This window comes from Oncorhynchus masou, chromosome 5, assembly GCF_036934945.1.
Source record: "Oncorhynchus masou masou isolate Uvic2021 chromosome 5, UVic_Omas_1.1, whole genome shotgun sequence".
In the NCBI taxonomy this organism is placed as follows: Eukaryota; Metazoa; Chordata; class Actinopteri; order Salmoniformes; family Salmonidae; genus Oncorhynchus; species Oncorhynchus masou.
The window spans coordinates 79,652,905-79,680,428 of record NC_088216.1 but is presented as its reverse complement, the minus strand read 5'-3'; the positions used below and the strand labels follow the sequence as shown (position 1 = coordinate 79,680,428).

The following is a 27,524-nucleotide window of genomic DNA, read 5'->3' as shown; positions in this document are numbered from 1 at the left end:
TTGTTGCGTTGCCTTGCCTTGCATTGCGTAGCACCAGGGCTTGTTGCGTTGCCTTGCGTTGCCTTGCTCCCGCTTACCTGCTTCTCACCTGGTGGCATAGTGGAATACCATCCTGTCCCTAATGCAACCAGGAACTCAGGAATTATGTTTTCTAGCTAATGACTTGAATTCAAAATGTCCTTTGGTGACACAATTGTTTTACCCTGTCTTTTACATCTTACCCAATATTCCCAAGGAACTAGTTAACTGATCCTTCAAAAGCAGGGCCTGTATAATCTTACTTGCTTCCTTTTTATTCCATTACTGTGTCACCAAGGAATGTTCCTCTCAAGTCAGGTCACCATTTTTCCCAGCCAAATGGTAGCTACAGGATTAAAGGGCATAGCCAGCTATTTGCATAATGTAGAAGCAGTATTTCAGTTAGATAACAGACAGTTATGGTAACCCCTGTTTCTGACATGTTCAAGTTTCCGTGACTATTTCATCTGCAAACCTGTTCTTCATTTTTGAATTCTTGTTTTCACTCTTCATTGAGTGACAAAGTCATTGGGGTGCAGATGAAAAATATTGATTGATTGGTCATGCGGTTATCATTGTCGTCATCATGTCCCACAAACAACCAACCATGCCCTTTTTCACATGCATATATTAATAGTGTTATTTGTGGGTTGCGTTTAAACTATGCCCAATACGTTTCATATTGGGGTGAGTTTGGCATCACACTGTCACATAATGGGCGATACGTTATTTCAATATTTTTTTTGTTTTCTCTCAGGGTTTTATGGAGTAGACCATAGCGTTCTCATTTAAATTCTCAAAACATAATTACAAAACATGATAGAAAAGCAAAGAAGCTACGATTTTCATTCCATGAAACTCCCCCCCCCCCTTATCATCATCATCATCATCATCATCTGCCCATGGGTCAGAGAGCATCACCGCGATCCTTCCACCTACCGTAGATCAGGGGTCCATCACAGTCAAGAAACACGATGCACACATAAGAGACAAAGTGAAGAGGAGGAGAGCAGAGAGAGGAAGAGGTTTGAACTTACGACACACCAGAAAACAAACAACACCACCGGCAACACTGGGACGATGAGAAATGACACAGTGATTGTCTTTTCGTAAAATAAAAAAAAATGTAAACGTCCTTCTTCCAGGACCATCTTTCACCATGTGGAGACAATATATTGTTTTAATAACTGTTACTGTTGAATGGGGCCCTGTTAATGATATTGGACACATTCAGCCTGGAATTAAGCAGGAGCACTTTTCACAGTCCTCCCCTGTTTATTCTGCTTAGTCTGAGATATGGCTCCTCTGATCCATGGGTATCGTGTCTATTATCCTTAAGCACGGAGGGCAGCTTACCCTAGCACTCATCCGTTAATTGGAATACCACAAAAGACAAGGATTCATTACCTTCTCTACCCATTACCCAAACCATCCCTGGTCCTTTTCCCATACCTAAACCATCCCTGGTCCTTTTCCCATACCTAAACCATCCCTGGTCCTTTTCCCAATACCTAAACCATCCCTGGTCCTTTTCCCATGACCTAAACCATCCCTGGTCCTTCCCCCATCACCTAAACCATCCCTGGTCCTTTTCCCAATACCTAAACCATCCCTGGTCCTTTCCCCATCACGTAAACCATCCCTGGTCCTTTTCCCATGACCTAAACCATCCCTGGTCCTTCCCCCATCACCTAAACCATCCCTGGTCCTTTTCCCATGACCTAAACCATCCCTGGTCCTTTTCCCATCACCTAAACCATCCCTGGTCCTTTCCCCATCACCTAAACCATCCCTGGTCCTTTTCCCATCACCTAAACTATCCCTGGTCCTTTTCCCATACCTAAACCATCCCTGGTCCTTTTCCATCCCTGGTCCTTTGTGTAATTTTCACCGTATGTCACAATGAAGTACAGCACACATTTTAAAACGACAACAACAACCACATCAAGAGAACAGAGAGGATAGGAGGTTATCGACATGTCTCCCTAAGTCTGGTCTAAGTGCTGCCAATGAAAGATCAAAGGTTGCTACTGATACACCAAGGGATGCATAAAGAGCATGTGTTGTTGGTCAAATCTATATACAGATGTCAGATCTTAATTTGATCACTCTCTTGCTGCTGAGAATTGTCCTGCACCGCAGGAAGTGCAGAGTATCTTCGTGATTGACATGAATTCACAGAAAACCCACACTAACACATGGTTATATTAACAGTATTGCAATCTTGATGTAGCCTACTTTTGGCCAGCTAATAGTCCAACCACTGATCAAGCAACATTATAGAATAAAAATTCTAATTCTGTTGCTGCAATTACGGAATATACGTACAATAGTATGTGGACATCCCTTCAAATGATTGGATTTGGCTATTTCAGCCACACCCGTTGCTTACAGGGGTTTATAATCCAAGTCTTGGTCCAAAAGGCTCCTTAACAGCTTCTACCGATAAGCCATAAGACTGCTGAACAGTTAATCAAATTGACTATTTGCATTGACCTCCCCCCTACTTAGTTTTTACAATGCTGCTACTCGCTGTTTATTATCTATGCATAGTCACTTTACCCCTACCTACATGTACAAATTACCTCAACTAACCTGTACCACAACCCATTGACTCGGTATCAGTACCCCATGTATATAGCCTCGTTATTATTATTTTTTTGTCTAACTTTTTTACTTTTTTTATGTTTTCCTATAGTTTATTTAGTAACTCTATTTTCTTAAAACTGCATTATTGGTTAAGGGCTTGAAACCGGAGCACTTCACGAAAAGGTTTGCACCTGGTGTATTCGGCTCATGTGACAAACACAATCTTATTTGAATTTGATTTCCTTTGATGAATCACGCTTCACCATCTGGCAGTCCGACGGACGAATCTGGGTTTGGCAGATTCCAGGAGAACACTACCTGCCTGAATGCATAGTGTCAACTGCAAAGTTTTGTGGAGGACGAATAATGGTTTGGGGCTGTTGTTCATGGTTCAAGCCAGGCACCTTAGTTCCAGTGAAGTGAAATCTTAACGCTACAGCAAACAATCACATTTTAGACGAGTCTGTTATTCCAACTTTGTGGCAATAGTTTGGGGAAGGCCCTTTCCTGTTTCAGCATGACAATGCCCCCGTGCACAAAGCGAGGTCCGTACAAAAGTGGTTTGTCGATATTGGTGTGGAAGAACTTGACTGGCCTGCACAGAGCCCTGACCTCAATCCCAACGAACACCTTTGGGATAAATTGGAACTCCAACTGCAAGCCAGGCCTCACTAATACTCTTGTGGCTGAATGGAAGCAGGTCCCCGCAGCAATGTTCCAACATCTAGTGGAAAGCCTTCCCAGAAGAGTGGACATTGTTATATCAGCAAAGGGGGGGACCAACTCCATATTAATGCCCGTCATTTTGGAATTAGATTTTCAACTAGCAGGTGTCCACATACTTTTGGTCAGGTAGTGTATTTTACTGTGGTCAAATTAAGATCTTGCATCTTTACATATTGACCAAACCTCCCAAGTTCCTCAAGCAAAATAAATTGTTGCACAGTCAATAAAACAGGCAACCTTGTTGTTATGGAGTCTGTGGCTTAGTAGGAATGGAGTCTGTGGCTTAGTAGGCTAATAATTATAGACGCCATCTGTCAGCTATCCTAGTCCTGTATGTCTACGTTCATCATCTAAAAATAAATAACTTAACCTACTGATATTCATGTGAGTTTTGTGTTCATATTCATATGAGTTTTATGAGTTTTGTGTTCACATGAAATGCGTATCCTGAGTGTGATATATGTTATGTCTGTCGGAGCTGCATGTACTCTGCGAACTGAGTTTAACTGTGGAGCCCGAAGCACCATACCTCGTCTCCTTTCATGTTCTTCATGTTGAGGCCATCTTTGCCCTTCTTGCCCTTCTTGTTCTTCTTCTTCTTACAGCAGCACTTCTTGATGATGCAGAAGCAGCAGGTGAGGATGAGGAGGGCAGCCACCACAGCGATAGCTATGATGGCCCAGGAGGGCACTGCAACACACACAGGGAAATTATGAGGAAAAGAACAGTACTATGTAAATACCTCAATATGGGTTGGACTCTTATGAGATCACTCCTATGAGATCATTCAGATTTAAGATTCTATGTTCCAATATTGTTCCAATCATAGTACATGAGTTATGAGTCAGGGTTGGGAAAAAATTAAGTATTTTGGTTAACCAGGGAAGACGTACATGGGATCTTATCGATCTCGTTCATGAACTTGCTCTTGATCTCTTCGAACATGTCGTTCTTGGAAACTGTGCCGTTGCCTGGGGGTTCAGCCACGGTGGTGGCGATGGCGACGGCTGGGGCTGCGGTCATAGTGGCGCCGGTGCCCGTGGGCTCTGGACCCACCATGGCCTCAGGCTTATTCTTGAACAGGTTCCACTTCATCCTCAATGACTAGGCCACACACACAGTCCCTAGGGCAAGTCACAGACACACAAAGAGATGGTCAGTTGCCATCACCAGCAGCACAGGCAATGAAGTGTGTAACCTTTGGTATAACACACAAACACACACACACACATCAAAAAGACAAGTATTTCATCTCTCATTACCTGTTGACATACATGTATCACTATCATGGCAATGTTTAGGGAATTAAAAACAGGCATCTGTTAGAGATTTACTTCAGAAGTTCGATTAGTCCTCTCTGGCACTCCACTCCAATAGAAACAATTTAGTAGCTGAGTATTGGTTTTCTCCACACAAAGTAACAAAATGGAGGATCTACAATTATACCATGTGACCCAACTAAATGCCTTCGCAATGTGCCAGACAGTAGAGCAGCACAGTGACAAGGCTGGAGTGGTTTGTAGGGAAATGGCCTCCTTGACATTAGTCCACATCACAGACCCTGAGGATAAAAATGCCAGCCGGTCGTCCTGCATCCTTAATGTACTATAAACTTCTAAATGGATTTAACTCAGGGATGAAACGGCTAATCTCATTTGTTTGAGGAATGAGACACAGTATCTTAATATTACATCAATGTCAATGGAGTACAATTCTGTCAAATGAGCCCTCAGTCCCTTGTGAAAGCCGATATTCAACATTACAGCATTACATCACGGTCCGTTAGGGATTAAATAAAAATGAATGGTTGGAGTTAACACATCTTCTACTTGAGGTGGAAAACGTGCGAAATAAATACTAAGGCTCCCTTTCCAAAGTTTGTTCCAAAGAGGACTATTTTCCATTTATGATGCGGGATCTGCTCTCTCTGAAGGAATCGCAAAGACTAAGGTGATTACAATATATCAATTATAATATGCTATGTCTCTTCTGAAGCAATGATCTCCACCAAATTGAATTGAGGCAATCGTGACCGAAACATCCTTCATTCTACTGGAGTGTCTAGGTCCAAAAGGCTCCTTATCAGCTTCTACCCCCAACCCATAAGGCTGCTGAACAATTAATCACTGTTTATTATCTATGCATAGTCACTTTACCCCTACCTATATGTACATAGTACCTCAATTACCTCGACTAACCTGTACCCCCGCATATAGTCTCATTATTGTTTTTTTATTGTGTTACTTTTTTAAACTTTAGTTTATTTAGTAAATAATTTCTTAACTCTTATTTTCTTAAAACTGCATTGTTTGTTAAGGGCTTGTAAGTAAGCATTTCACAGCAAGGCCCATGTGATAAATACACTTTGATTTGAATCCTAATAGGATTAGCAATGAACTGTACTGAGACAATTAACCCTGTGAGAAGGTGAGATGGAGAGGCTGAATGGGAATTATGACCTTCGAATGCATGTTAGACCAACTGTTATAGGCCCCACCTATTGCTCCCCAAAGACTTCTCAGGACTTCCCATTACCATCATCTAGAACAGTGAATGGCTTCTCATGTCTCATCATCTAGAACAGTGAATGGCTTCTCATGTCTAATCATCTAGAACAGTGAATGGCTTCTCATGTCTAATCATCTAGAACAGTGAACGGCTTCTCATGTCTCATCATCTAGAACAGTGAATGGCTTCTCATGTCTCATCATCTAGAACAGTGAATGGCTTCTCATGTCTCATCATCTAGAACAGTGAATGGCTTCTCATGTCTAATCATCTAGAACAGTGAATGGCTTCTCATGTCTCATCATCTAGAACAGTGAATGGCTTCTCATGTCTCATCATCTAGAACAGTGAATGGCTTCTCATGTCTCATCATCTAGAACAGTGAATGGCTTCTCATGTCTCATCATCTAGAACAGTGAATGGCTTCTCATGTCTAATCATCTAGAACAGTGAATGGCTTCTCATGTCTAATCATCTAGAACAGTGAATGGCTTCTCATGTCTAATCATCTAGAACAGTGAATGGCTTCTCATGTCTAATCATCTATAACAGGGAATGGCTTCTCATGTCTAATCATCTAGAACAGTGAATGGCTTCTCATGTCTAATCATCTAGAACAGTGAATGGCTTCTCATGTCTAATCATCTAGAACAGTGAATGGCTTCTCATGTCTAATCATCTAGAACAGTGAATGGCTTCTCATGTCTAATCATCTATGACAGTGAATGTCTTCTCATGTATAATCATCTAGAACAGTGAATGGCTTCTCATGTCTAATCATCTAGAACAGTGAATGGCTTCTCATGTCTAATCATCTAGAACAGTGAATGGCTTCTCATGTCTAATCATCTAGAACAGTGAATGGCTTCTCATGTCTAATCATCTAGAACAGTGAATGGCTTCTCATGTCTAATCATCTATAACAGTGAATGGCTTCTCATGTCTAATCATCTAGAACAGTGAATGGCTTCTCATGTCTAATCATCTAGAACAGTGAATGGCTTCTCATGTCTAATCATCTAGAACAGTGAATGGCTTCTCATGTCTAATCATCTAGAACAGTGAATGGTCGTGTCTAATCATCTAGAACAGTGAATGGCTTCTCATGTCTAATCATCTAGAACAGTGAATGGCTTCTCATGTCTAATCATCTAGAACAGTGAATGGCTTCTCATGTCTCATCATCTAGAACAGTGAATGGCTTCTCATGTCTAATCATCTAGAACAGTGAATGGCTTCTCATGTCTAATCATCTAGAACAGTGAATGGCTTCTCATGTCTAATCATCTAGAACAGTGAATGGCTTCTCATGTCTAATCATATAGAACAGTGAATGGCTTCTCATGTCTAATCATCTATAACAGTGAATGGCTTCTCATGTCTAATCATCTATAACAGTGAATGGCTTCTCATGTCTAATCATCTAGAACAGTGAATGGCTTCTCATGTCTAATCATCTATAACAGTGAATGGCTTCTCATGTCTAATCATCTATAACAGTGAATGGCTTCTCATGTCTAATCATCTATAACAGTGAATGGCTTCTCATGTCTAATCATCTAGAACAGTGAATGGCTTCTCATGTCTAATCATCTATGACAGTGAATGGCTTCTCATGTCTAATCATCTATAACAGTGAATGGCTTCTCATGTCTAATCATCTAGAACAGTGAATGGCTTCTCATGTCTAATCATCTATAACAGTGAATGGCTTCTCATATCTAATCATCTATAACAGTGAATGGCTTCTCATGTCTAATCATCTAGAACAGTGAATGGCTTCTCATGTCTAATCATCTATAACAGTGAATGGCTTCTCATGTCCAGTCATCTATAACAGTGAATGGCTTCTCATGTCTAATCATCTAGAACAGTGAATGGCTTCTCATGTCTAATCATCTACAACAGTGAATGGCTTCTCATGTCTAATCATCTATAACAGTGAATGGCTTCTCATGTCTAATCATCTATAACAGTGAATGGCTTCTCATGTCTAATCATCTATAACAGTGAATGGCTTCTCATGTCTAATCATCTATAACAGTGAATGGCTTCTCATGTCTAATCATCTATAACAGTGAATGGCTTCTCATGTCTAATCATCTATAACAGTGAATGGCTTCTCATGTCTAATCATCTATAACAGTGAATGGCTTCTCATGTCTAATCATCTATAACAGTGAATGGCTTCTCATGTCTAATCATCTATAACAGTGAATGGCTTCTCATGTCTAATCATCTATAACAGTGAATGGCTTCTCATGTCTAATCATCTATAACAGTGAATGGCTTCTCATGTCTAATTAAGGATTCATTTCAGATAAATTATATTAATGTTAGAGATGAGATCACTGTGCAAATAGAAAAAGGTATAACAGGAAGCAAATGAATTATATATTTTCTAATCTACCCAGCAGGGTTTGGCTCAACTCAAATTGAAGGCAGTCAATTCAGGAATTGATTAGAAATGTACAAATCAGAAATGTTTGAACTTTAAAAAAAAAATCTTTTACTTTTCAGTTTATTGAGAAATAATTGAAAATAAATACATGTATTTATTTTTATTATTGAACTGTAATTTGAGTTAACTTCCTGAATTAACTGCCCTGCTACACAGATGCAGGCTACGGTAATAACAGTTTTTATCAATCTGACTGCAATCCGTAATCACCAACCACAATCATAACGAATAAGAATGCATGAAACACAATAACCCCGCGCCTGTCTTCTTCTGCGGAATCCTATAGACTACAAACAGCTGGCCAAATAAATTCTCATCTCAGGCCTCAGCAAGCATCATATCATTCTGTGCCAGTTCTGTGTTGCTCTCAGGGGCGGCAACAGGAGGAGAGAGTAGGAAACGTCACCCAATTACATTGAAGTCTGACCATTTATTTCCCAGAATTCCGAGCTACACTGGAGTCTCAGGGGTGACACCAGCATACGATTAACATTTACAGATCACGGTGATACTCATTGTGAGTCATACTCATATTTGATAGGGTAGGACTAAGCAGGGCCGAGAAATGTCACGACAGTGCGAAAAGTGTACCTCTAACCTTGAGCCAACCCACTCAACAACCCATAGGATAAAGAGCTACTTGTTGCCACACGGCCATTGTCCGGCTCTGCCTCCCTGCTGTCCCTATTGTGTCCTTCTCCCAGGGCAGGATATCTAAGGTGGAAAATGACAAAGGCCTACTCCCCTATTCTGCACATACAGAATTGGTTATACATCTATTACTCACCAAAATCAATAATGACGATGAGAGTAGATGTGCACGTCACAGTAACGTCACATCTCTAAATCCTGTTAGTCTAGTAATAGATCAAACCTATCATCTCTCCTGATATCTACAATCCTATTAGTCTGGTAATAGATCAATCCTATCATCTCTCCTGACATTTACAATCCTATTGGTCTGGTAATAGACTAACCCTACCATCTCTCCTGATATCTACAATCCTATTAGTCTGGTAATAGATCAACCCTATCATCTCTCCTGACATCTACAATACTATTGGTCTGGTGATAGACTAACCCTATCATCTCTCCTGACATCTACAATCCTATTGGTCTGGTAATAGATCAACCCTATCATCTCCCCTGATATCTACAATCCTATTGGTCTGGTGATAGACTAACCCTATCATCTCTCCTGACATCTACAATCCTATTGGTCTGGTAATAGATCAACCCTATCATCTCCCTGGATATCTACAATCCTATTGGTCTGGTGATAGACTAACCCTATCATCTCTCCTGACATCTACAATCCTGTTGGTCTGGTAATAGATCAACCCTATCATCTCTCCTGACATCTACAATCCTATTGGTCTGGTGATAGACTAACCCTATCATCTCTCCTGACATCTACATGATACAAAATACCATTATTGCTTGAGGTTGGTATACAATACTTTCACAAACAGTGAAGGAGTATTTCTATGTCAACTATTGAAAAGGGATAGAAACTGGTGACATTGTAATTGAAGATATGCTTATTGTAACATACACTGAGTGCACAGAACATTAAGAACACCTTCCTAACATTGAGTTCCACTTCCGTTTGCCCTCAGAACAGCCTCAGTTCATCGGGGCATGGACTCTACAAGGTGTTCATGTTGACTACAAAGCTTCCCACACTTGTCAAGTCGACTGAATGTATTTTGGGTGGTGGATCATTCTTGATACAGTGGAAACTATTGAATGTGAAAAACCCAGCAGGGTTGTAGTTCTTGACACACTCAAACCGACTGCCATCCCTGTTCAAAGTCACTTCAATCTTTTGTCTTGCCCACTCACCTTCTGAATGGCACACATACACAATCCATGTCTCAATTGTCTTAAGGCTTGAAAATCATTATTTAACCTGCTTCCTCCCCTTTATCTACAGTGACTGAAGTTGGATTTAACAGGTGACATCAATAAGGGGTCATAGCTTTCACCTGGAATCACCTGGTCAGTCTATGTCATTTAATGTATGTGTGTGTGTGTGTGTGTGTGTGTGTGTGTGTGTGTGTGTGTGTGTGTGTGTGTGTGTGTGTGTGTGTGTGTGTGTGTGTGTGTGTGTGTGTGTGTGTGTGTGTGTGTGTATGAGCCTGTGTGTGAGCCTGTGTGTGTGTGAGCCTGTGTGTGTGTGTGAGCCTGTGTGTGTGTGTGAGCCTGTGTGTGTATGAGCCTGTGTGTGAGCCTGTGTGTGTGTGTGAGAGCCTGTGTGTGTGTATGAGCCTGTGTGTGAGCCTGTGTGTGTGTGTGTGTGTGTGTGTGTGTGTGTGTGTGTGTGTGTGTGTGTGTGTGTGTGTGTGTGTGTGTGTGTGTGTGTGTGTGTGTGTATGTGTGTGTGTGTGTGTGTGTGTGTGTGAGCCTGTGTGTGTGTATGAGCCTGTTTGTGTGTGTGAGCCTGTTTGTGTGTGTATGAGCCTGTGTGTGAGCCTGTGTGTGTGTGTGTGAGCCTGTGTGTGTGTGTCTATGCGTCTGTATGTGAGAGGCTCTCCAATGCAAAAAGCTTCCCAGAGGTGTTTCATTCCCTCTAAAAGGGTTGGATGACAAAAACGATCTGTCTCAGTTTAGTTGACAAGCGGTTTCTAAGGCCCATCTAAATGAGCAAGCAAGACAATTGGGCAGAATTGGGATACATGGCAGGCAAACGTAGAGCTTAACCCCGATTACATGTGTCCTCACTGGAGACAGACCAACACACGCAGGTCTACAATGGATCTTTACTGACTTTAGAATCAGCCAGCCAAATCACCACATGCACTCTATTTTGCTTGAGATCAGCCAGACCACCACGCGCACTCTATTTTTCTCTAGATCAGCCAGCCAGATCACCACGTGCACTCTATGTTGCTCTAGATCACCCAGCCCGATCACCACATACACTATTTTGTATAGCTTTTAGCATCAAAGAATGTTACCTTGTCAAACCAACAGTCTTTTGTTGTAGATGTAAAGAGGTGTTTATATGCAGTTGACATATTTATGTTATCAGAAACTTTGTGTAAACTGTACAGTTGTCTCCCTAAGATACCAAGTATTAAGTCAATGCTATACTGTATGTAGGAAATGCATTATCTAAAGTCACAACAGACAGTGAAATGATCAAGACTTGGGTCAGCAGCAACAGTAAAACAGTATTCTGTCAGCGTAGTTCATAACTTGTATGAGGCTGTGATTCAATGCAAAGCGCATATTAGCGCTGACAGGTAATTAATGATTGAGCCGAGGTGTGCAGTGTTTACTGTGAATGCAACCTACGCAAGTGCTGCATTGTCCGGCTGAATAGTGTGCTGCTCTATAACGTGGCTTGGATTGAATCCAGGTCTGTGTCTTCTTAATGAAACCTCATCTTCATTGACCTATAGGCCACAAATCAACACGCTTTGCATCTCCAACAGGTGCATTTTTTAAAGTGTTAAAAAAAAACTTAAAACAGCTAAAGGCGATATGCTATCCCACTCCACAAGACATGTGTTCAATTCCAGACTCCTTATGAAACGTTACAGCAGAGAAACTAGTTGTTGCCGAGCAAATCAGATCCAGCTGAATTGTTTCTGTCTGTTACCTTACAGCCTGCCTGAGGCCATGCTAGCCAATGGAGTTTGGGATCAGACAAATCAAATGACTAATTGTTTGATGTCACAGACAGAATGAAAATGGCTAGAATAGACATAACTGCTTACTCTGTCCTCGCTTTTATTTATCGATATACACCAATCTTAACAGATAAGGAAAAACATATGACAAATTAAAATGATTCCTGTCAAACAAATGGACATCATGCATCATGACGTATAATAATTGACGTAACAGCAATTCTCACAGGCTATATTCAATCATAGCATAATAACCCTTGTCCAATTCTCAACTTGTATAGCGACTGTAAGGAGACAGAGACAAGAAGAGAAAGCTATCCATCCTATTCATAGTAGTACGTAGTGTACCTCAACGCTGCAGGTACTCTTAGCACTTATATACTAGTGTCTACATTTATGCAGTTCAACACTGGACAGCTCCACTTAGCTAGTCACAAACCCGAAAGCCCCAGAAACACACCATACAAACCCAATACAAACCCCTCAAATTGTCTAATGATTTGCACATTCATAGTTCAAATCTTCAAACAACAGAAGAATCGTTTGACAATCATTTGACACTGTATAATAAAAACAAAATCAGTATTAAAGTTGTCCTTAAATGACCTGCATGTCTATATTACCCGCTGATTACCATTTCCAGGGAGGAAATGAGAGTGAGGTAGAAAGTATTACCAGTCTAATGTGATGTTCCCACTGGCTGGGTGACCCATCCAATAATCAGGCTCGTAGGGCTAACGTTTCCGTGCCGTGGTAATATCTACTGATTTCTCCCATAAGCAGAGACTGCAGTCTCTCCCCTCACTTCTCTCCACTGCAGCAGAGCAGGGCAGTTCTCTCTCTCTCGCTCTCTCCCGCTCTCTCTCTCTCTCTCTCTTGCGCCCTCTCTCTCTCTCTCTCTCTCTCTCTCTCTCTTGTGCCCTCTCTCTCTCTCTCTCTCTCTCTCTCTTGTGCCCCCCTCTCTCTCTCTCTCTCTCTCTCTCTCTCGTTCCCCTCTCTCTCTCTCTCTCTCTCTCTCTCTCGCTCTCTCTCTCTCTCGCTCTCTCTCCAGTACAAACCGTCTCCCGCCTTTCCCACCCTCAATCACACACCTCCCCCTCTCAATTCTCTCCTCCTTCACTGTCTCTCCCTCAACATACACACACTCTCTCAATTACCTCCTCCCTCACCGTCTCTCTCTCAACATACACACACTCTCCAATTGTCTCTCTCTTACTCTCTCCGTCCTCATTTGCGATGCTGCTCACACTGCTGAATGCAGTATGCTGTGCATCAGTCTAGCATCTGATAGCCATCGTAAATTATCAATATTTAAACCCCCCGTTCTCTGTTCCTAAGGGTTGGAATGGCTCACTGATTCACTCGTATGAAAGAGGGATGGAAGAGGGATGGAAAGATAGGCATGGAATGAGAGAGAAAGAAACAAGAGGAGAAGAGGAGAAAGAGAAAGAGAGGGAAGAGGGAGGGGTATAGGTGTGAGGATAGAGGGAAAGAGAGAAAATGGAGAGGTAAACTATTTACACTGAAGTTGAAAGGGTCATACCATTCACTATACTGCGTATACCAAAATCTCCTCTTCAGCAAACAACCATGTATAAACATTCAGTCTTCCATCGTAGTAATGTTTGATATGCCTTATGAAGAGTCTACAATCACTCCTTATCAGCCAAGAAACCCCTTCAAAATGCAGGAGACAGTATGCAGGTTTAGTTGAGAGGGATCAGCATCTCAGAATAGGTGTGCTGATTTAGGATCAGTTTGGCCTTATAGATCACAATAAATAAGATTGTTTCTATTTTTAACTAGACAAGTCAGTTATGAACAAATTCTAATTTTCAATGACAGTAGGTTAACTGCCTTGTTCAGGAGCAGTACGACAGAATTTTACCTTGTCAGCTCAGGGATTCAATCTGGCATCCTTTCTGTTACAAGTCCAACGCTCTAACCACTAGGCTACCTGCCACCCCAGATTGCACGGACAGGGAAGACCTGATCCTAGATCAGCACCCCTACTCTGAGATGCTTGACATATGGCTCCTGGTGAACATGTCCTCCTCACAACACATATCTTACATGGGAGGATTTGAAAGGTGACAACAGGATGTAACAAGGATAAGGCCTTGGTGGAATCATGACAGTTATCTTGTTACAATTCACACAATAGATGTAACAATGGACAAACCAAATTATCCATTTGACCTGTTTTGATTAGGATACCAAGATTATTTAATTATATGTCACGATTCATTAAAAAATTACAATAGAAAATAACAAGATCATAGAGCTACTATGTTATTGATCCAGCATGAAATCTTGTTTCATATAGCTGCAAAGAAAATTATTTTGTAAACATGTCATTTTAACTCTGAACTCTCAAGTTGTTCAAGTGCACCTTGAGGTTATTGCCTCAGATTGGAGTTAGTCTACTCTACAGTATGGAGTTAGTCTGCCCAGTATGTGGTGTTAGTCTACTCTACAGTATGGAGTTAGTCTGCCCTATAGCATAGAGTTTGTCTACAGTATGGAGTTAGTCTGCCCAGTATGTGGTGTTAGTCTACTCTACAGTATGGAGTTAGTCTGCCCTATTACATAGAGTTAGTCTACAGTATGGAGTTAGTCTGCCCAGTATGTGGTGTTAGTCTGCTCTACAGTATGGAGTTAGTCTGCCCTATAGCATAGAGTTCGTCTACAGTATGGAGTTAGTCTGTCCAGTACACAGTGTTAGTCTACTCTATAGTATGGAGTTAGTCTGCCTAGTATGTGGTGTTAGTCTGCTGTACAGTATGGAGTTAGTCTGCTGTACATTATGGAGTTAGTCTTCCCTATAGCATAGATTTCGTCTATAGTATGGAGTTAGTCTACTCTACAGTATGGAGTTAGTCTGCCCAGTATGTGGTGTTAGTCTGCTCTACAGTATGGAGTTAGTCTGCCCAGTATGTGGTGTTAGTCTACTCTACAGTATGGAGTTAGTCTGCCCAGGATGTGGCGGTAGTCTACTCTGCAGTATGGAGTGAGTCTGCCCGGTATGTGGTGTTAGTCTGCTCTACAGTATGGAGTTAGTCTGCTGTACAGTATGGAGTTAGTCTGCCATCCAGTATGTAGAAATAGTCTGCGCAAGTATGTGGTGTTAGTCTGCTCTACAGTATGGAGGTAGTCTGCTCTAGAGTATGGAGTTATTCTGTTCTACAGTATGGAGTTAGTCTGCTCTACAGTATGGAGTTAGTCTGCTCTACAGTATGGAGTTAGTCTATTCTACAGTATGGGCTTAGTCTGCTCTACAGTATGGAGTTAGTCTGCCCGGTATGTGGTGTTAGTCTGCTCTACAGTATGGAGTTAGTCTGCTCTACAGTATGGAGTTAGTCTGCTCTACAGTATGGAGTTAGTCTGCCCGGTATGTGGTGTTAGTCTGCTCTATAGTATGGAGTTAGTCTGCTCTACAGTATGGAGTTAGTCTGCTCTACAGTATGGAGTTAGTCTGCTCTACAGTATGGAGTTAGTCTGCTCTACAGTATGGAGTTAGTCTGCTCTACAGTATGGAGTTAGTCTGCTCTACAGTATGGAGTTAGTCTGCTCTATAGTATGGAGTTAGTCTGCTCTACAGTATGGAGTTAGTCTGCTCTACAGTATGGAGTTAGTCTGCTCTACAGTATGGAGTTAGTCTGCTCTACAGTATGGAGTTAGTCTGCTCTACAGTATGGAGTTAGTCTGCTCTACAGTATGGAGTTAGTCTGCTCTACAGTATGGAGTTAGTCTGCTCTATAGTATGGAGTTAGTCTGCTCTACAGTATGGAGTTAGTCTGCCCTATAGTTTGGAGATAGTCTGCCTATGGTATGGAGTTTGTCTCCTCTACAGAATGGAGTTAGTCTGCTCTACAGTATTTGCTTTGTGTGCTCTAGTCTGCTCTACATTATGTGGAGTTAGCCTTCCATATAGTATGGAGTTAGTCTGCTCTACAGTATGGAGTTAGTCTGCTCTACAGTATGAAGTTAGTCTGCTCTACAGTATGGAGTTAGTCTGCTCTACAGTATGAAGTTAGTCTGCTCTACAGTATGGAGTTAGTCTGCTCTACAGTATGGAGTTAGTCTGCTCTACATTATGGAGTTAGTCTGCTCTACAGTATGGAGTTAGTCTGCTCTACAGTATGGAGTTAGTCTGCTCTACAGTATGGAGGTAGTCTGCTCTACAGTATGGAGTTAGTCTGCTCTACAGTATGGAGTTAGTCTGCCCTATAGTTTGGAGATAGTCTGCTCTACAGTATGGAGTTAGTCTGCTCTATAGTATGGAGTTAGTCTGCTCTACAGTATGGAGTTAGTCTGCTCTACAGTATGGAGTTAGTCTGCTCTACAGTATGGAGTTAGTCTGCTCTACAGTATGGAGTTAGTCTGCTCTACAGTATGGAGTTAGTCTGCTCTACAGTATGGAGTTAGTCTGCTCTATAGTATGGAGTTAGTCTGCTCTACAGTATGGAGTTAGTCTGCTCTACAGTATGGAGTTAGTCTGCTCTACAGTATGGAGTTAGTCTGCTCTACAGTATGGAGTTAGTCTGCTCTACAGTATGGAGTTAGTCTGCTCTATAGTATGGAGTTAGTCTGCTCTACAGTATGGAGTTAGTCTTCCCTATAGTTTGGAGATAGTCTGCCTATGGTATGGAGTTTGTCTCCTCTACAGAATGGAGTTAGTCTGCTCTACAGTATTTGCTTTGTGTGCTCTAGTCTGCTCTACATTATGTGGAGTTAGCCTTCCATATAGTATGGAGTTAGTCTGCTCTACAGTATGGAGGTAGTCTGCTCTACAGTATGGAGTTAGTCTGCTCTACAGTATGGAGTTAGTCTGCCCTATAGTTTGGAGATAGTCTGCTCTACAGTATGGAGTTAGTCTGCTCTATAGTATGGAGTTAGTCTGCTCTACAGTATGGAGTTAGTCTGCTCTACAGTATGGAGTTAGTCTGCTCTACAGTATGGAGTTAGTCTGCTCTACAGTATGGAGTTAGTCTGCTCTACAGTATGGAGTTAGTCTGCTCTACAGTATGGAGTTAGTCTGCTCTACAGTATGGAGTTAGTCTGCTCTATAGTATGGAGTTAGTCTGCTCTACAGTATGGAGTTAGTCTTCCCTATAGTTTGGAGATAGTCTGCCTATGGTATGGAGTTTGTCTCATCTACAGAATGGAGTTAGTCTGCTCTACAGTATTTGCTTTGTGTGCTCTAGTCTGCTCTACATTATGTGGAGTTAGCCTTCCATATAGTATGGAGTTAGTCTGCTCTACAGTATGGAGTTAGTCTGCTCTACAGTATGAAGTTAGTCTGCTCTACAGTATGGAGTTAGTCTGCTCTACAGTATGAAGTTAGTCTGCTCTACAGTATGGAGTTAGTCTGCTCTACAGTATGGAGTTAGTCTGCTCTACATTATGGAGTTAGTCTCCTCTACAGTATGGAGTTAGTCTGCTCTACAGTATGGAGTTAGTCTGCTCTACAGTATGGAGGTAGTCTGCTCTACAGTATGGAGTTAGTCTGCTCTACAGTATGGAGTTAGTCTGCCCTATAGTTTGGAGATAGTCTGCTCTACAGTATGGAGTTAGTCTGCTCTACAGTATGGAGTTAGTCTGCCATATAGTTTGGAGATAGTCTGCTCTACAGTATGGAGTTAGTCTGCCCTATAGTTTGGAGATAGTCTGCTCTACAGTATGGAGTTAGTCTGCCCTATAGTTTGGAGATAGTCTGCTCTACAGTATGGAGATAGTCTGCCCTATAGTTTGGAGATAGTCTGCTCTACAGTATGGAGTTAGTCTGCCATATAGTTTGGAGTTAGTCTGCTCTACAGTATGGAGTTAGTCTGCCCTATAGTTTGGAGATAGTCTGCTCTACAGTATGGAGTTAGCCTTCCAAGTATGTTGAGTTATAATTCCCTACAGAGTCAAGATTGTGCTTAATCTACTGCTAAATAACATGTTGTGACCTTTTGGTTTGTATGATAAGGCAGTTTTGCATACCCCATCCATTCATCTGTTTAACTCTAGCAGAAATCACCCTTCCACCATATGGTATCCTTTCATTTGCACAACAAATTGGTGACATTAAAAAAAAAACAGAAATAATAATGTTCTCCCTTGAATGAAACTGACCGGTTTGTCTTCTAACTAGCTGCCATGTTCCTGTCCTCCCAACCACTCTAGTTTGAGCCGAATCCTCCATCAGCATTCCAGTAAGGACTTTAGTGGAAAAGTACTATCTCCAGCACTCTCCCAGCCACCTCCAGATGGAATGCCTCATCCATCTCCAGAACTCTAACAGCCACCTCCAGAGGGAATGCCTCATCCATCTCCAGAACTCTCCCAGACACCCCCAGAGGGAATACCTCATCCATGTGTTTGTGTGGAAGTGAACAGCTGGTGCCAGCCAGACCGGCCCAGCAGGGGCTCTGTCTCTGCCATGTTACAGGATGTTATGACTCCCTTTGCACAGAGGGGGGCAGTACTGAACTCACAGCTCACTGTGCATGGTCCGGTTATGCCCTCGGCTGGAATAAGTAAGAGTTGATGTTGTGCTATGTCAATATTCCCTAAACCAGTGGTATTAAAACTTTTTCAGAGGGGACCCCATTGTTTCCGACAGAATTTCTGTTGTAGATTTTGTGATCCCACACCATCCCAAATCTGAAGACGCCTTATGATCGGTAAATGTAGATTTTTACATTAACAAACAACCTTTAATTAATTACATTTTTATCTCTTATGATGAAAAGAAACCAATAAATACATTTACTAAATTAAGTTTTATTTTTCAAATTATCTTTATCAAAAATGTTAGTATATCGTCTCGTACAATAATCTGTATTATTATTTTTTGGGGGGGGAGGTGAAGTGTGCATATTATTGTACGAGATATATCCATATGTATATATATACAGTGCCTTGCGAAAGTATTCGGCCCCCTTGAACTTTGCGACCTTTTGCCACATTTCAGGCTTCAAACATAAAGATATAAAACTGTATTTTTTTGTGAAGAATCAACAAAAAGTGGGACACAATCATGAAGTGGAACAACATTTATTGGATATTTCAAACTTTTTTAACAAATCAAAAACTGAAAAATTGGGCGTGCAAAATTATTCAGCCCCTTTACTTTCAGTGCAGCAAACTCTCTCCAGAAGTTCAGTGAGGATCTCTGAATGATCCAATGTTGACCTAAATGACTAATGATGATAAATACAATCCACCTGTGTGTAATCAAGTCTCCGTATAAATGCACCTGCACTGTGATAGTCTCAAAGGTCCGTTAAAAGCGCAGAGAGCATCATGAAGAACAAGGAACACACCAGGCAGGTCCGAGATACTGTTGTGAAGAAGTTTAAAGCCGGATTTGGATACAAAAAGATTTCCCAAGCTTTAAACATCCCAAGGAGCACTGTGCAAGCAATAACATTGAAATGGAAGGAGTATCAGACCACTGCAAATCTACCAAGACCTGGCCGTCCCTCTAAACTTTCAGCTCATACAAGGAGAAGACTGATCAGAGATGCAGCCAAGAGGCCCATGATCACTCTGGATGAACTGCAGAGATCTACAGCTGAGGTGGGAGACTCTGTCCATAGGACAACAATCAGTCGTATATTGCACAAATCTGGCCTTTATTGAAGAGTGGCAAGAAGAAAGACATTTCTTAAAGATATCCATAAAAAGTGTTGTTTAAAGTTTGCCACAAGCCACCTGGGAGACACACCAAACATGTGGAAGAAGGTGCTCTGGTCAGATGAAACCAAAATTGAACAACAATGCAAAACGTTATGTTTGGCGTAAAAGCAACACAGCTCATCAACCACAACACACCATCCCCACTGTCAAACATGGTGGTGGCAGCATCATGGTTTGGGCCTGCTTTTCTTCAGCAGGGACAGGGAAGATGGTTCAAATTGATGTGAAGATGGATGGAGCCAAATACAGGACCATTCTGGAAGAAAACCTGATGGAGTCTGCAAAAGACCTGAGACTGGGACGGAGATTTGTCTTCCAACAAGACAGTGATCCAAAACATAAAGCAAAATCTACAATGGAATGGTTAAAAAATAAACATATCCAGGTGTTAGAATGGCCAAGTCAAAGTCCAGACCTGAATCCAATCGAGAATCTGTGGAAAGAACTGAAAACTGCTGTTCACAAATGCTCTCCATCCAACCTCACTGAGCTCGAGCTGTTTTGCAAGGAGGAATGGGAAAAAATTTCAGTCTCTCGATGTGCAAAACTGATAGAGACATACCCCAAGCGACTTACAGCTGTAATCGCAGCAAAAGGTGGCGCTACAAAGTATTAACTTAAGGGGGCTGAATAATTTTGCACGCCCAACTTTTCAGTTTTTGATTTGTTAAAAAAGTTTGAAATATCCAATAAATGTCGTTTCACTTCATGATTGTGTTCCACTTGTTGTTGATTCTTCACAAAAAAATACAGTTTTATATCTTTATGTTTGAAGCCTGAAATGTGGCAAAAGGTCGCAAAGTTCAAGGGGGCCGAATACTTTCGCAAGGCACTGTATATATATATATATATATATATATATATATATATATATGTGTACATGTTTGCGGCAACCCACTGCAGTTCCCACGACTTTGAATACCACTGCACTAAACCTTCCTTAATACCCCCTCACTCACTCCCTACCCACTTACTCACTCTCCCCTCATGGATGTTAAAGCATTTTATTTATGTAACATTGGGTTAGCAGGAGTTCCCTTAACACCATTTGATGTCTTTTACATCTGTGAGATGGAGTGAACAAGCACATACTTTGGGGAGGCGGGCAAGAAATCGGACAGCAGCCAGTCTCTGGGTGGACGTTGCCCAGAGGTACAGATCATGTTTTCATTGACTGAGTATGAGTAATGACGAACAAACGATGCTTGTACTTGTACACAAATCATGTGACAGGAATGTCCTGTTATGTCAGGTGAAAGGGGTGCCGTGTTGTTGGCTGGAATTGATTACCTTGTCTTTGGTAGCGACCTCTCCCTCCCAGGGTTATTATCTCTGACAATAACATAGCCCACATCCAGCCCCATGCTATATCTGGCCTATATACAGTACCAGAAAAAGGTTTGGACACACCTACTCATTCAAGGGTTTTTCTTATTTTTTTCTTATTTTCTACATTGTAGAATAATAGTGAAGACATCAAAACTATGAAATAACACATACAGAATAATGTAGTAACCAATAATTGTTATACAAATCAAAATATATTTTATAAGTAGCCACCCTTTGTATTGATGACAGCTTTGCAGACTCTTGACATTCTCTCAACCAGATTCATGAGGTAGTCACCTGGAATGCAATAAACAGGTATGCCTTGTTAAAAGTTAATTTGTGGAATTTCTTTCCTTCTTAATGCGTTTGAGCCAATCAGTTGTGTTGTGACAAGGTAGGGGTGGTATACAGAAGATAGCCCTATTTGGTAAAAGACCATCCAAATTATGGCAAGAACAGTTCAAATAAGCAAAGAGAAACGACAGTCCATCATTACGTTAAGACATGAAGGTCAGTCAATTCGAAAAACGTCAAGAACTTTGAATGTTTCTTCAAGTGCAGTCACAAAAACCATGAAGAGCTATGATGAGGACCGCCACAGAAAAGGTACCTAGTCAGTTGTACAACTGAAATGTGTCTTCCGCATTTAACCCAACCACTCTGAATCAGAGAGGTGCGGGAGGCTGCCTAAATTGACATCTACGTCGTCAGAGCCTGGGAAACGGGCAGAACACCAGATTTTTACATTGTCAGCTCTGGGATTCAATCCAGCAACCTTTCAGTTACTGGCCCAAAACTCTAACCACTCGGCTACCTGCCATACCGGAAAGGAAGACCCAGAGTTACCTCTGCTGCAGAGGAAAAGTTCATTTGAGTTAACTGCACCTCAGAGTGCAGCCCAAATAAATGCTTCACAGAGTTCAAGTAATAGACACATCTCAACTGTTTAGAGGAGACTGTGTGAATCAAGCATTTGTGGTCCAATTGCTGCAAAGAAACCACTACTAAAGGACACCAAAAAGAAGAAGAGATTTGCTTGGGCCAGGAAACACGAGCAATGGACATCAAACCGGTGTGATGGTGTGGTGGTGCTTTTGGTGGTGACACTGTCTGTGATTTATTTCAAATTTAAGTTACTCTTAACCAGCATGGCTACCACAGCATGGCTACCTTCTGCAGCGATACGCCATCCCATCTGGTTTGCGTTTGGTGGAACTATACTTTTTTTTCAACAGGACCATGACCCAACACATCTCCAGGCTGTGTTAGGGCTATTTGACCAAGAAGGCGAGGGATGGAGTGCTGCATCAGATGACCTGGCCTCCACAATCACCCGACCTCAACCCAGTAGAGATTGTTTGGGATGAGTTGGACGACAGAGTGAAGGAAAAGCAGCCAACAAGTGCTCAGCATATGTGGGAACTCCTTCAAGACTGTTGGAAAAGCATTCCAGTTGAAGCTGATTGAGAGAATACCAAGAGTGTGCAAAGCCGTCATCAAGCAAAGGGTTGCTACTTTGAACAATCTAAAATCTAAAATATACTGCACTTTGATTCGTTTAACACTTTTTTGCATACTACATGATTCCATATGTTATTTCATAGTATGGGTGTCATCACTATTATTCTACAATGTATAAAATAGTAAAAAATAAAGAAAAACTCTGGAATGAGTAGTTGTGTCCAAACGTTTGACTGGTACTGTAGGCTATAGCAGGTTGTGACGCACATGTAAATGTGCTACTGTCATCTACCTCACTAATCCACTAATTGATGGAATTGAAACATGTGGCTGTGGAAATCAGTTTACTGGAATATGAGACTAACTTTCCCAACGTCTTAATGTAACGTTAGTGCTCTATGCTCATTGAAAAGATTACAGGAAGTTAACTAGGCCTATATTTTGTCAGTGTTTTTCCTAGAGAAATTATCAGATGATTCCGGTTGAACTATCTATACCAAACTGAGTTTTCTGAGGACTACAAAGAATTATCTAAGAACTGGGTCTTAGCTCCATTTTTCTAAATGCATTTTTATTGAACCAGAAAAACACTCCCAAAAGACTAGTTTATGGAAACTACTTTGAATATCAATTATTCTAATAAAAAGTCAAACATAATTGTCTTTGTGTTAACAGGAGGAAATAATACAATTAAATGCAAGTGATTTTTCCAGAAGCTAATTAGAATACTCCCAACATATCATCAACTCGGGATAGCTTTATCCAACAACATGTTTTATCACATTGTTCCAGCACTGCCAGTGTTGAATCCCCATGTGAAGACTTAGTTTTCACAATTCGTTAGAAAAAACATATTTTTTCCCCCGTACCCATTTAACATGACCTTGGTTAACATCTGCAACTCACAGACTACAGAACAACACCAGCCCAAGTGAAGAGATATGGCTGACCAGAGGGGGTTTTAGTTGTCACTTGTCTAAAGTGTGTGGTGGATTGATGATGATACTGTGTTCAAACAGACCCATAGATCTAGACAGTATGTTCCATAAATCAAACCTGGGCCAATAGAAAGAACCTTGCTCATAAAGAAGAGGGCAGCTCGATCTTGACTCATGAAGATTTTACAGCACACATGATCCGGTACATGGCAGTGGGTGAGTTAGTATGTTCTTTGGAAAGTTGCAAACACAGTTGCAAAAGAAGGCACATAAGCTATTGATGAATGCAATACTTTGGAGCAGATACTTCTTGGAATGTTCAAAAAAATACATTGACCCCATGATAGTAATTAAGCTAATTAAGACTTGCATGCTGTTACCCATCAACATCAAACAAATATTGCAGTAGGCCTGTAAGATGAAGTTAGGGTGGAGTTCTGAATACAGTGTTAGATGGTACTACAGTACATACAGACAGTGGCGACGAACCAGATTCGACCAGTCACCATTCTAACTGTATCAATTCAGCAGCTCTAGTATGATGGTGCCGTGTGACAAGCCATTCTGCAAGGTCATAGTGCATAGAAAACATAACAGTGGTCTGGAGCTCCTGAATTATTGATCCCTGAGGGTTCCTGTTCCTCACTTCTGCCGTATGGGATCCCCGCACCCCCTCCCTTCCCTTGTCCCGCTGCCCCCCTTCCCTCCTGCACCTCAAAACCAAATCAACCCCAGTGCATCTATCTGTGAGAGAAACTCTCTCAACCTGGGCCCAGATCCACATGAGTGGTTCAGTTCAGCTGTGTGGACTGCTAAGCTAGGACATGATAACAACCAAGCAAAGTCAAAGAGAGAGAAAGTAAACCCGGGCCGTAGAGTTAATGTGTGGTTTTTCTGAGTTGCATGCAGTAGTCGTCAATGTTATTTGGACCACGTTTCACTTCCCTCCGCTGTGACGGCAAAGAGGATGGGCACTGCATCCTCTCCAGATCCTGCAGGCAGCACTGCAATGCAGGGGTGTAACGTATGAAGCTCGCTCTCTCTCTCTCTCTCTCTCTCTCTCTCTCTCTCTCTCTCTCTCTCTCTCTCTCACTCTCTCTCTCTCTCTCTCTCTCTCTCTCTCTCTCTCTCTCTCTCTCTCTCTCTCTCCCTCTCTCTCTCTTTCTCTCTCTCTCTCTCTCTCTCTCCCTCTCTCTCTCTCTGTCTCTCTCTCTCTCTCTCGCTCTCTCTCTCTCTCTCTCATGCCCTTACAGAGGTAGATTGTTATGTTGATCCCCTCTGATTAAGTTACCTTTTGATGTAATTGACCAGAAAGTATGTTTATATCTCTGTAATAAGAGCATGTAGGCCAGTCCTAAAATGGCCACATGATGTCAGCAGGGGCAGCTAGTATAAACAGAGAGAGAGAGAAGAAAAAAGAACTGGTGCTCTTTTCCAAAATGTAATTCCTGACTGGCAAGAACCACTCCCGTTATTATACGAATAAAGGTCCACGATAAAGTTCAAAAATCAACTATTGCTGAGATATATTAAAGGAGGAGTTTGATACACAAACACACACACACACACAAGTGTCTCTCCGGGCCCCTCGTAATGCTGACAGTGCAACTACAAGGCAGCCAAGAATACAACTAGGGAGGTGTAGTCTACAAATGGCAGTAATGTGCAGATAGTATCACAGTGAACCAGCAGCAGTAGTCTCAACAGTAAGACAGTAGCATTGTAGTTAGCTCTGGACTGACAGTGTTTGACTGATGATATAATTGTTACAGTTTGACCTGAATCTGATACACTAGACTGGGTATACAAACATGTAATAGCCTTTTCTCTGGGTCTAACACACAACAGTTACGATTACATTCACAGATCATCTATGTAACTGTAACAAATCAGTTATCAGTGGGGCTGATCAAGAAGGTAGGGGACTCCGTTGAGAAGCCTTGTCTAGTTCCAGGTCATCTGCTCAGGCATGTTATGGGTCAGTGTTCGTGTAAAAGGTGTGAGATTATATGATGCTTATAACTGAGTCAGAAACAGACAGAGCCTGGATCCATTTGAAAACACCAGTCTCAACATCAACAGTGAAGAGGCAACTCCGGGATGCTGGATTTCTAGGCTGGATTTCATCTGTCCAGTGTCTGTGTTCTTTAGCCCATCTTAATATTTTATTTTTATTGGCCAGTATGAGACATTACTTTTTCTTTGCAACTCTGCCTAGAAGGCCAGCATCCCAGAGTCGCCTCTTCACTGTTGACATTGAGACTGGTGTTTTGCGGGTACAATTTAATAAAGTTAAGGACTTGTGAGGCATCTGTTTCTCAAGCTAAACTTTTAAAATTATAAACGTGGATTAGCTAACACAACATGCCATTAGAACAAAGGAGTGATGGTATCTGATAATGGGCCTCTGTACGCCTATGTAGATATTCCATAACAAATCTGATGTTTCCAGCGACAATAGTCATTTACAACATTAACAATGTCTACACTGTATTTCTGATCAATTTGATGTTATTTTAATAGACACATTTTTTTGCTTTTCTTTCAAAAACAAGGAACTTTCTAAGTGACCCCAAACTTTTGAACGGTAGTGTATATATTATTACTTTTTTTGCTACTATAGGTAGCGTTAGCTAGCGCTAGTTGGCTGTACCTGCGCCAAAACCCCAGTATTTTTCTTCCTATAGCTTGTCCGCCGTCTTCTTTTTAAATAATGGGCAAAAATGTTTTCATCACTTTAATTTACCTACCTGATCAAAATTAGTTATCTCATGCTCTCTCCTCTCGCCGCAGCAGACAAACAGTATAGTGAGCAATATGTTTGGAACATCAAATCACAATAAAATCTCAGTATCGAATCGCAATAAATACAGTTCAATAAACCAAAATATTTTCTTTCAAACTCCAGGTGTAAAGTCACAGCTGACACCCCATTCTTTCTGCTGACATCTTTGAATCTTAATTCAGATTTTTGGGAAAATGTGGTCGCATAAAAAACAGAGGGAGATTTTACAGTAATTTTGTTACCAAACTTTTCATTTGCACAGTTTTGGTGAACTTTTCTATGTAAATTGTTCAGAGTAGTCCTTATACATAGTTTTATGGTTTGTTAAACTTTTATATCAATGGTTTTTGCTTTGCATACCTTTTAAAGTGAAATAAATATGAGTTAAAATGTCATTTGGTTCCTGTGGAATTGCCCTTTTTTATGATTATGATCTCACAAAGTACGAGGAAGGGAACGGTGTTTACCTGAATCAGGCCAAATGCCCAGGACGTGAAAGGCAATGTTCTACTTACTGCGTTTGGACTAGATTGTACACTGGAGCATTGTATAGTCTAGGCTAATGCTGTAAAGCTGTTGTGGTCAGCCATATTGGTAAAGGCCTCAGGCTCAAGCAATAAGAAGTTACATTGAGGAACTATCGGTCCATCTTCATTCCTCTTCAATGTATGATCATACATATAGCACCGCATGTACATCACAGAAAAGTCAAAAGGAGAACGATCCAGCTGGCACAACACAGACATATAATATCAGACTATTTACTTGGAAACTATTGGAAAATGAAGCAGACATTTACTAATTACGCTCTTCCTTATTAAAATCTCCTGTCTCCAACAGTAATTAAATGGATTGACCTGAGAATTCTATTATAATTAACTAAGATCAATTGTGAAATAAGAGGAGTCATTTTCAATTACTCTTTCACATAAACCTACTTTATAACATGACCTACCAAACATCCAACCACTTGGAAGACTAAAGGATATGATTATGTGAAATAGAACATTCTCTGATCATTAAAAGTAATAGATGTATTCATATACATCGCATGGGGCATTGCATGCCTGAACTTCTTTCACATTATCAACAGAACACTATAGGCTAGTCACCACCTGGTGACTTAACTAGTTCTGGAATACTATAGGCTAGTCACCACCTGGTGACATAACTGGTTCTAGAATACTATAGGCTAGTCACCACCTGGTGACAAAACTAGTTCTAGAATACTATAGGCTAGTCACCACCTGGTGACATAACTAGTTCTAGAATACTATAGGCTAGTCACCACCTGGTGACAAAACTAGTTCTAGAATACTATAGGCTAGTCACCACCTGGTGACATAACTAGTTCTAGAATACTATAGGCTAGTCACCACCTG

General features: G+C 41.3%; 1 protein-coding gene across 3 annotated transcripts in view; it reads right to left on the bottom strand.

Moving 5' to 3' along the window:
* Positions 1–27,524, bottom strand: part of LOC135540334 (synaptotagmin-2-like) — a 48,455-nt gene that overhangs the window by 8,516 nt on the left and 12,415 nt on the right. For 2 of the 3 annotated variants that reach the window (XM_064966923.1, XM_064966925.1), the window contains exons 2-3: positions 4,227–4,457; positions 3,863–4,023 (exon numbers count right to left, since the gene is read on the bottom strand). In XM_064966923.1, coding sequence (XP_064822995.1) covers positions 3,863–4,023; positions 4,227–4,428 — 363 coding nt within the window. In that variant the 5' untranslated portion in view covers positions 4,429–4,457. Of the gene's footprint in view, positions 1–3,862; positions 4,024–4,226; positions 4,458–12,615; positions 12,805–27,524 lie in introns of those variants that run through there. The other variant, XM_064966924.1, reaches the window with a different exon arrangement.